The sequence below is a fragment of the Sinocyclocheilus anshuiensis genome, unplaced genomic scaffold (genome assembly GCF_001515605.1).
Source record: "Sinocyclocheilus anshuiensis isolate Anshui unplaced genomic scaffold, SAMN03320099.WGS_v1.1 scaffold697, whole genome shotgun sequence".
Lineage (NCBI taxonomy): Eukaryota > Metazoa > Chordata > Actinopteri > Cypriniformes > Cyprinidae > Sinocyclocheilus > Sinocyclocheilus anshuiensis.
In genome coordinates, this window is record NW_015538036.1 from 1,317,968 (window position 1) to 1,328,298 (window position 10,331).

The 10,331-nt window shown below is 39.1% G+C and overlaps 2 protein-coding genes and 1 long non-coding RNA gene across 5 annotated transcripts in view; 2 read left to right on the plus strand and 1 right to left on the minus strand.

Moving 5' to 3' along the window:
- The window catches only part of LOC107680824 (protein FAM222B-like), a 48,575-nt gene extending 43,808 nt beyond the window's left edge, over positions 1 to 4,767 (plus strand). For both annotated transcript variants that reach the window (XM_016476881.1, XM_016476876.1), the window contains exon 3: positions 1,186 to 4,767. In XM_016476881.1, coding sequence (XP_016332367.1) covers positions 1,186 to 2,882 — 1,697 coding nt within the window. In that variant the 3' untranslated portion in view covers positions 2,883 to 4,767. The remainder of the gene's footprint in view (positions 1 to 1,185) is intronic.
- A 612-nt stretch (positions 4,768 to 5,379) lies between these two features.
- On the plus strand, positions 5,380 to 8,228 carry LOC107680928 (uncharacterized). The gene is made up of 3 exons (XR_001633206.1): positions 5,380 to 6,312; positions 7,968 to 8,065; positions 8,149 to 8,228. It is a non-coding gene; the product is annotated as an uncharacterized LOC107680928 (long non-coding RNA).
- The window catches only part of LOC107680853 (transient receptor potential cation channel subfamily V member 1-like), a 13,695-nt gene continuing 10,283 nt past the window's right edge, over positions 6,920 to 10,331 (minus strand). For both annotated transcript variants that reach the window (XM_016476909.1, XM_016476917.1), the window contains 8 exons: positions 9,994 to 10,098; positions 9,808 to 9,878; positions 9,288 to 9,453; positions 9,028 to 9,094; positions 8,457 to 8,767; positions 8,208 to 8,329; positions 7,879 to 7,982; positions 6,920 to 7,184 (listed from right to left, as the gene is read on the minus strand). In XM_016476909.1, coding sequence (XP_016332395.1) covers positions 7,072 to 7,184; positions 7,879 to 7,982; positions 8,208 to 8,329; positions 8,457 to 8,767; positions 9,028 to 9,094; positions 9,288 to 9,453; positions 9,808 to 9,878; positions 9,994 to 10,098 — 1,059 coding nt within the window. In that variant the 3' untranslated portion in view covers positions 6,920 to 7,071. The remainder of the gene's footprint in view (positions 7,185 to 7,878; positions 7,983 to 8,207; positions 8,330 to 8,456; positions 8,768 to 9,027; positions 9,095 to 9,287; positions 9,454 to 9,807; positions 9,879 to 9,993; positions 10,099 to 10,331) is intronic.

The window sequence follows — 10,331 nt, forward strand, 5'->3', positions numbered from 1 at the left end:
GTGTGTGTGTGTGTGTGTGTGTGTGTGTGTGTGTGTGTGTGTGTGTGTGTGTGTGTGTGTGTGAGAATGGTCTCTGCTATAGCAGATCACACTCTGGCATACAGGAAGCATGTCACATCTGGTAGTGAGAGAGGAAGTGAGAAAGTGAATATTCACCTGCATCTGTTTGTCATGTGACTTAACACCAAACACAAAAAGGTTTTGTACGAATTGCCTCTAACAATCAGATTGTGAGCAATTAATGTCTATCTGTAAAGACTATGTATTCTGTACTGTAGAGAAAATCAAATATTGCTGTAAGTGCCACATTTACAGTAACACTAAATTCTTTTGGAAAGAGAGTTTGTCACTTGTATATTTGTGCACTGGAAATTGTTACTTAAAGAAAGAGGTTAAACAATATAACAAGTCTTATGAAAATTATCTCTATTTTTCATGCTTTAGAATAATAGTGAGGTCATCAAAACAGTGAAATGTGTTTGTGGTCAGTAAGATATACATATATATATATAGTAAAAATATATATAAATAGTATATATAAAGTGTCTTATGCTTGCCAAGGCTGCATTTGTTTGATCAAAAATAGTGTAAAATAGTTCACAGTATTACTGTTTATAATTTAAAATAACTGGTTTTTATTTTAAGATTTTTATATATGATATTATTACAAAGCTGAATTTTCAGCAGCTATTACTTGAGTCTTCAGTGTCACATGATCCTTTAGAAATCATTTAAAAATGCTGATTTGGTGCTCAAGTAACATGTATTATTGTTATCAATGTTAAATTCATTTGTGATGCTTAATATTTTAGTGGAATCCCTGATACATTTTTAAGGATTCTTTGAATATAGATTTCAAAAGAACAGAATTGATTTGAAATAGAAAACTTTTGTAACATTATCAATTCCTTTGCTGTCACTTTTGATCAATTAAATGCAGTCTTGCTGAATAAAAGTATTAATTTCTTTCAAACAAACAAAAAAAAACTTTTGAATAGTAATATATGTATAAAATTAAGATGTTCTAATGCACTTTCCAATATCTGTTGCTCTACTTTGTTTCCATTCTCTTGCTTGCCCTGCTCTGTGTACAAAATTTGGAGGTCAAACCAACTCATTGTCCACTATATTCAAGGCATAATGTGTTGTCTTTTCTTCCTTTTTGTTCCTTTTTCCTCCATATAGGGGACACTCCACAAAGGATGAGATCTGCTCAGTATCCAACCCCTGCGGAATTGGATGCATATGCTAAAAAGGTTGCCAACAGTCCACTCACCATCAAGATCTTCCCCAACAGCATCAAAGTACCTCAGCGGAACCACGTTCGTCGCACAGTCAACGGACTCGATACCGCTGGCCCCCGATACAGTCCCTACCCCTCCTCTCAGGCCACTGCCAAGACCGGTCTCCTTGCCATCGTTAAAGTGCCCCTCGTCAAGGGTGTCATCAAGGACTTCGACGGCACACGCGCACGTCTGCACCCGGAGGTGATAATGAATGCCGCAGGTGGCCCTTATGCAGCCACCTCGGCCAGCACTTTAAACCTGCACCACCCATTACAGGGGCCTCCCAGAGCATCCCAGAATCTGCAGGGGCTTCCTCCACACCCTCAGAATCTCCAAACTTTGCAACAGCCTGGGCCTCCACACCAAGGACTCAGACACCGACCTTCCTCCTCCATGCCACAGCAACCCCAGGGCCTTCCCAGACCCCAGACTCTGTCCCACGCGCCTGCTTTAGGCCACCCTGGTGCCCACCAACCTTCAGCAATCCTGCTTCCTCAGCAGCACCTACAGAACCCCCCTGCAAGCCTGCAGGTGGGTCCTCGGAAGTTGCCGGTTGCAGACGCCCCTCCTAACGTGACTGTTTCTACCTCAACCATTCCATTATCCATGGCCGGAGGGCTCCACCAGGGCCGTCAGGCAGACTTAAACAGCATAGTGCACCAGATAAGCCAGTTCTGCCAGACTAGGGCTCAGGGCGCCAGTGCCACGTCAATGTGTGAAGGGCAGATCGCCAACCCCAGTCCCATTAGTCGAAATCTACTCATCAACGCCAGTTCTCGAGTCTCGGTGCATGCGGGAAACCCTAATGCGCTTGCTCCCGGCCTCATGCACCCATCGTGTGCTATTGGACCTCCTGATAAAATGACTGCTTCTGCGCCAGTGAGTGCAATGCCTCCGCATAACATGGCCACGATGAACCACATGTATCACAGCGATATAAAACAACAGCACCTACAACATCAAAGCCATCAAACGCAGCGAAATCCCCAACAGCCGCAGATGAGGTCCTGGACTCAGCATCAGCTCGCTCACCTTCAGCACATCTCGGAAGGGGGCGGACACCCCTGCAAACCCCCGAATCGTGACCCTGGCCTCCCTTGCAAGGGCATTACCTATCCCCCAGAAATGGGCATGGGGCAGCCTTATGCCATGAAACCCTCCAGCCCCTCGCTGCCACTTGCCAACAACAGCAACAATGCAATGCCCCCAGGAGCGGTGACACACTATACCAACGGGCAGTACTACCACCAGCCACCGGTGTGGGGTAGTATTCTTCCCACGCCCAACAGCGACAGCTCCGGCTCACAGGACCTCCCCATGCCCTTCCATGGCACTGGCACAGGCAATACCAACCCCACCCCAGGGATGGACTGTGCCCCCGCGGGAGGAGCGGCCCATTACCGATTAGTAGGGGGTGCCTTAATAGGGCAGACTAATCTGATGCAAACGGCAGATTGCATGGGAGGGGACTTCCAGCCGCCCTGCTTCCGAGATCAGAATCTCATCCTGATGGGGAAAATGCACAGGCCACCCCCTATGGGCCGGGTAGTGGTCCCCCCCTCTGAGACGCAAGGCCAGCACCCAGGGTACAGATAAGCTTCAGCCCACAAGCCTCAGACACAGTCTCTCCTCAGTGAAGTCAGCCACACACGTGTGTCCTCGACACCTCCTGTTAGTCTTAATGAAATGACATTACGAGAGGAACTAAATGAGCTCAAAATCTCAAGGATGATTGTTGATGAAACTAAGAAAAAAAGAATACAAACATGTCTAATGAAGAGCAGTGTTTTGTGCTATTTATCTTGCAAGTGATCAATTTTTTTTCTTTTAACAAGTGCTTTTTTAAGGCACTAAAGGGATTTATTTCCCACTTCTGTCTTATCTATCTCCAGTTACCCGGATCTCAAGTGCTCCTGGCTTATTTATGAACGTCTTTCTTGTGTTAGTGCTAGCAGCTTACGTTATTGAAATATATTGAAAATAATATATATGTCTTGTGAAATACATCACTTCTAAACTGAGGGCACCAGGCCTTCTGTTCATTGGACAACCAACTTGCTTTCATTTGACAGATCTTTGTTTTGAGCCCGTCTTATAACATCAAGATGGCTGACAGACTCGGAGCACTTCCCTCTTCAGCATGACACGTTCTTAGTCCTTTCTTTCTTTTTTTCCTGTGTCTGAGCTATGCGGGAATATGCCAGTCACTGGTCCTTTCAGACTGTTTCTAGGTGAAAGCTCTTGACGTGGGTTTCCAAACGAGAAGAGCTACAGATGTTTTAATGTTAAAGCTGTGCCATTTTTGTTTTACCTGATCATTATGCTCCCCTTATTTCTTAACACATGAGAAACTACTACTTGAATTGTATAGATGAGTTGTGCCGTTTCAGGTGGGTCGTGTGTGTGGTTTAGCTGTACGTGGGTTTGCAGGACTAAACATACTACTGAAGGTGGTGTCTGTAGGCTTGTTATTAATATTATGATGTAGAAACTATGTACCAAATCAAGGGTTTATGATCCTGCGTTTTCTAGTTCATCCTTTATAATAATGTAAAGTAGGAGTTGCTACTGATTCTTTTGTGAAGTGTGCTTGAATTGACCAAATTGATCACTTGCAAGATCATCTGTGGTTAAATTAAGGACTTTTTAAAAGAAAAAAGTCAAAAAGGTGAAACAGCAGGTGAATTGCTTATTTTATTGTACACTGGCTTATCTACTGTACTGCTGTAACTTTAAAGAAGTGTAATAACTGTGTATGAATGTGGCTGCATATGAATATGGGTTCACAGATTTGGTGTGCATGTGTTGAGTGCAGGTGTGTATGGGCATGTGTGTGTGATGGTGGATGGGGTGTGTGTGTTGGTGGGTCAGTTTGTCTTGACTCGCTGTTGGTTTGCCTCCCCTCAACAGCCCTCATGAAGCCTTAAGTATTTGGTCCTTGGACTTTCCTTTGACAACAAGCATGATTCTAATAAAGGTATAATGAATTCTGATTTTGAAAAATAGACTATAAAGGAACAGCATTTTTCCTCATTTATTTTTATTAACTCAAGCTTTTGTTGAATAGAAAAGCAATTCTTTAGAATTACTTTATAATGTAAACGAAGAAATAAAAAATATTTTATCGTCATTGTTTTATAGCTGTGTGTAGTTCTGGGCTGTAACAAAATCTTTTTATTCCACGTTTCAAAGCTTCAGTTTTGCAATTTGTGCCATTTATAATTCTGAACTAGATTTTTTTTCCTCTATTTAAATCTTTTTTTTTTTTTTCGTTTTTTTTTCGTGTTTTCGTTTTGCAATTGCTGTGAAATTGGAGGAAGCTTCTAGAAGCCTTTCTCATATCTGTCACTCTGTGGCTGTCAATTGAATGCGTGGGAAGAATCTGAAGAGCGTGAGAGTTGTGCTACTCTTTTTTTGTAATATTGTAATAATAAAATAAAGTTCTAATTTATGCTTTCATGTATGACTCCGTTTCAGTTTATTGCTCAAAAGCTGCTAAAACTTCAACCTTGGACTGGTCACCCTGTGTGTATATATACCCTCATATACTGTTGTCTTCCAATGATTTTTTTCGACAGTGGTCTTGTTTTAAGAATCTCTTTCCTCAAGCAGTGTCTGCTCATCTGGGTTTTAAATATGATGCTCTGACTGCTAGTAGCTATTGCAGGAAATACCAGACCATCCCAAACTAAAAACATGAAAGCAAACGATCAAAAATAAATGTTTTGATCTAAAGTGGCAGAGATATTAAATGGTCACAAAAATCACATTACTTTACTGATGAAAAAAATGTAACTTATTGGTGGTTCTAGTAGTTATTATCGAACAGTTTAGTCTTGCAGGTTCAAATTCGGGTAAAGCAAACCAACATAACCTTTGCTACTATCACATCTAAATCTCTGAACAGATTCTGAGGGATTGTCCGTGCAAATTGTGTATTGTAAGTCAGTTCTGGTAACTAGGTCTGCTAATTATATCACACCGCCAGTACATAGCTTAAAATGAAGCCGTCAGCATATCTTTGACCCATGGATTTAAACATCCAGAATAAACGATTCTGCTTTACAGTTTTGCATAATCCATTGAATTTAATTCAGAATTTATTTGTATATCACTTCACAAAATAAATCGCTCACAACAACTTTACAAAGCTGATACATCCATTAAGAGTTACTATATTGAGTAGAACAACATTCAGTAGTTTCTGAGAATACAGCGTCTGTGCACAGTTGAATTGAATAATTCTGTTAAAAACCCTAGAGGTGATCCCTAGAGAACCTCTTCTCATAATTTAAAAGAAAGGGAGTTTTTATTCAGGACTGGAAAGTCAACATTTAGAGGGAAAACAGCTCCCAGTCCGAGTGGGGCCACTTTTCCCCCGGCTGTCTCAGTTACGCATGATTACAGCTTGTTTTATTCAATGGCTCTATATATCAAAGGGATACAGCGCCGGAAGTGACGCAGATAGGCAGGTCGCCGCATTTAAGCCGTCTGGTGCGGATGTACATTTTAGTTATATAAACGAGAGCACAGCAGGACATTCGCGATCTAGGGTCACAGCATTTCAGCTCTGCAGTCAAGTAATAGCCGGAGGACATGACCCCTCTATCACTGAACTTAAATGAACGATACGTTATTGGCCAGTAAAATAGGTAACGAATGACAATAAGTCATTAGTGGCAATAAGTATACTGATGTTATGCACAGTGATTCATTGTGTCTGGATCTTGTTTGCATCATCCTGCGATGTTTATCGGTCACAAGCAGCACCATGCGACACCACAAGAGGGCAATATATACATACAGTTTATATACAGTTTCATACCTAAAATCAGTCCAGGTGATCTTTGACTAATTGCGTTGTTATGCATTAAAAGTTAACTGAATATGCAAATATATCACATGATTCCAATCACTCATAATCACTGAGAACATAAATGTTCTGAAATAAAAGATGTCTATAGCCAACATTCAAACTTCTGTACAGTTTGACAAGGTGTGAGAGGGTCATTCTCATCATGCAGTCGTGAGTTTTATGTCTTAACTCGTCATTTTTTGTTGTTGATGTTGTATCCTCGTATATAGAAACATTTAAATGACTGAAGAGACATTAAATGTTATTGAGTTTTGAGTGTTTTTAAGTGTTAAAAAATGTATAGCCTGTTTAGGGTACTTTTGTGTTAGATTTTAAGTGTTAATGTAATGAACAAAAGGTTAAACACAATTTTCAATATCCATATTTTAAATATGGAAATCATATTTTGTTTTATCACAATTATTCAGTGAGCATTGGGTGAATATTAGATACATTTTTAATCATTTCATGTTTGAGGTAATGCACAATTACCAACTATTCTTAATTTTCCAATAAAAAAAAACTTGTCAGAATGACAGTTTGAGACTAATTTTGTTTTGTGACATTGGTTTGTGTCTATTATAGTATGATATCAAAATTTAAAAAGATGATTCAAATATAACAAAATGAACAAATTGACAGTCTTATTTTAGCTAACTCTCAATAAAAAAAAAAGAATTAGCTATGTTTAATATGTTATATAAATGCTTTCATAAATTACAACACATGAATAATCTTTTTTTTTTTAAATTACAGTTAAAAAGATATGATACATAACAGGAATGACCCTTGAGGTATATATAATATTTGTTCTTTAATAAATGAACCACAGTCAAGTTTTAACCAGACATAATATGTAATTATTCCTACACCAGTTGGAATGAAAGGGAACTGCAAAATAATTGCAATAGATTACGGATTATAAAAGCATCAGACGGAGCTAGAGGTCTCAGCTAGAGGACTCAGCTCCTGTACATCTCTGCGTTGTTGTCTCTGTGTCCAACGTTTACTGAACGTTTGCAGGAGTCCACGCTGGCTGGGCTCTGTAACCAATACACATGATATGATGTAGGATTAAAAAAAACAGACACACACACACATTTATTTTAAGGGGTCATATGATGCAATTTAAATTTTTCCTTTCTCTTTGAAGTGTTACAAGCTCTTGGTGCATAAAGAAGATCTGTAAAGTTGCAAAGACTAAAGTCTCAAATTAACCAAAGAGATAAATCCAAAGAGAATTAACCACGCCTACCTAAAACGGCTCGTTCTAACACGCCCCCACATGTCTATGTCACGATGTGGGAAGATTTGCATAACGCCGCCCAAATGTTCACGCAAAGAAAGAAGGCGTAACTTTTATTCTTGCTGTAGTATTGTTGACTGCATACGTATAGTACGTTTTTTATATTTAAAGGATTTGCCACTGACAATTCAAACGCGATTTTTGAGCAGTGTAGAGTAGCGTTTGTTGTTTGTCATTTCTCTGATCACAAATGCAGACATGGTTTTATGTTTACGCAGCGCGATGCAACGCAACGCGTAAAAAGACAGTATAAGTTGTAAAAATCGATGCGTTTCAGAAAGGCGGGGCATAGAGGAGCAACAATAATGTACATTATATGGTAAATAATGTGTTTTTTGAACCTTAAACCACATAAACACATTTCATTACACCAAATACACAAAATAATGTTCTTTTTAGCAACATCATATGACCCCTTTAACATCGACTACCTCTCTGAAGTTCAGTTGGGGAAGGTACAGGCAGGCATTTCCCAGGGTCCTCGGTAATTACACCCAGGTTTCTGTTCCATTGGTTCCAGTTGACTTCCTCCACACTGAAAGAAAGAGGACACATGCTTCAGTTATTGCTTATGGTTTCACTGAAGTGTGTTAGACAGTAAACACAGATCAATACAGGGTAAGTGTGCATTATTATGTATTATGCTTATGTTTGCATGCTAATATCCTCTTTTCAAAAATGAATCATCCATTTTTAAATAGGAGACAAATGCAAACTTCAGATCTTGTGGTTTTGGGTGAAAACCACCAGGGTCACCTACCTAAAGCACCAGCGTCGATCAGGCTCCTGCCCCCCACCTAGGTCCTTTTGTTTCCCAGAGCGCAGCCTTGTCTTCAGGCAGCGGGGAAGAATCCACTCCATGTCCAAGGTGGTGATTGCACGCTGTGAATAACAGTGAATAGCAAACAAAATGGCAAATCATTACAGCCGTTTTGCCCACTGAATCATTTAAAGGATTTACAGTGTTTGTTGCAGAAATGGACAGCTTTAACTTTGCCTTTGATTTCACCTGTAGTTTCCAGATGCTGGCGCTCTCTACGGACATCTCCTCCACTCTTTGATTCATCAGAGCGATCAGCATGTTCAGCATCAAAATGTAAGTCATCACTATATACAGAATTAGCAGCACATAGAAGACCTCTGTATATTGATATTGATCGGTGAACTCCAGATCTCCCATGCCAATCGTAAACTTGAACAACTCCAGAGTGGTGAAGTAGATGCTCTTGAATGAGGGCTTTTTACAGTTTTCATTTCCATTAATAGGAAGGAAAAAAGACCGTCCCTTACTAGGTCGATCATCAAGGAGAGTTACCACAGCTGTTGATTAAGAAACACACCATTAAAACACATTAAATATTTGAGGAATTGAAAGTTCAAAAGAACACCATTTATTTAAAACATAATTTTTTTGTAACAATGTAAGAGTCTTTACGGTCACTTTTGATCAACTCAAGTATTAATTTCTTTCAAACAAAACAAAACAAAACTTACTGACCCAAACTTTTAAACAGTAGTGTAATTGGGAAGTGTTTGTTGTGTTGTGATAAACATGAAATTAATTGTAATAAAAAAAAGACCTGCGGAGAACCCAATGAGGAAGACCATGTACACGACAAGGAATCGACGGATTTCTCCAAGAACCATCTGACAACAATTAAAGAGAGTGAGAGTGTGTCGAACAAACATGAAGTAAAGTCTGAGTTGTAAGGACTAGTCTACATTACAATGAAGCATTAAATGTGTTGCATAGCATTTTTCTATGGCGCTACTCAAAATACTTTCACTCTACTCTGAAGGCCAGAGGAAATGAAGATGGATAAGGACAATTATCCCTCACCTTTTGTATCATGACACTGTAGATTCCCATATTTTTGGACCCTCTGGAAAAGTAAAGTAGATTTACCCAGCTCAAAGCAAGACACAAAACTAGACAGGCCAGATATTCATCATTACCAAAGCAGTACAGTAGAGCACAAGCCAGGAAGAGCACGGCCTGCAGAAAACTAATGCAACAAAAAGCCTTATTAGGAGGAGTAAACAATGAATGTATACACTTAATGATTACTGTTTCTAGCATAAAAATTAGTTTGACTAGTGCAATTTAGCTGTGTGCTGTGTGTATATATATATATATATATATATATACACACACATATACATATATATATATATATATATATACACATACATACATACAGGGATTTGAAAAACTCATACCTTTAACCCTAACCCTAGCTAGTAGAATTATTGGCAAAGACTGTAATTCCAAGCACATTGATCAATAGTAGTAAAAATAAAAAAGAAAAATGTTAATTAATTGTTAATGCTGAAATAAATATTAGAGTGAAAGCACTTACAAAAGTTGATCGGTGTATCCATCTATGACCAGGGACTGAAATCTTGGACGCTTCCTTAACATATCTATTAACTTAAAAGATAAGGGAATTCAGTAATTTCTGTAAAAAAGGGGGCGAAATCATTTTGTATATGAAAGTTATATATGAATTTGTTTTTAAACCAACAGCATTAGATACATAGCCTACCCCTCTAAAAAAGAAGTAAAGTGCTCCAATGGTAGTTATGATGTGTCCTGTCAGAAGCAGATAGCCTTCGCTACCTTTTCTATAAGGATATGGAAGCTTTAACGACTGAAAGAAAAGAGTGGGACCAGTGTTAATTTCGTTGAGGAATAATCTTCGTCAGAATTTGTCAACGACATTTTTTGCACCGAGGACAACGAAACCATAACGAACTGAAACTCTTTTTGAATGACAAAAACTATGATGTAAATCTATTGAAATTTTCCTCAACGAATAAAAACGAGACGAAAATGTTAGGGAGGGACGATTTGGTAAGAGATTCATTCAGAACGAATCTGTTG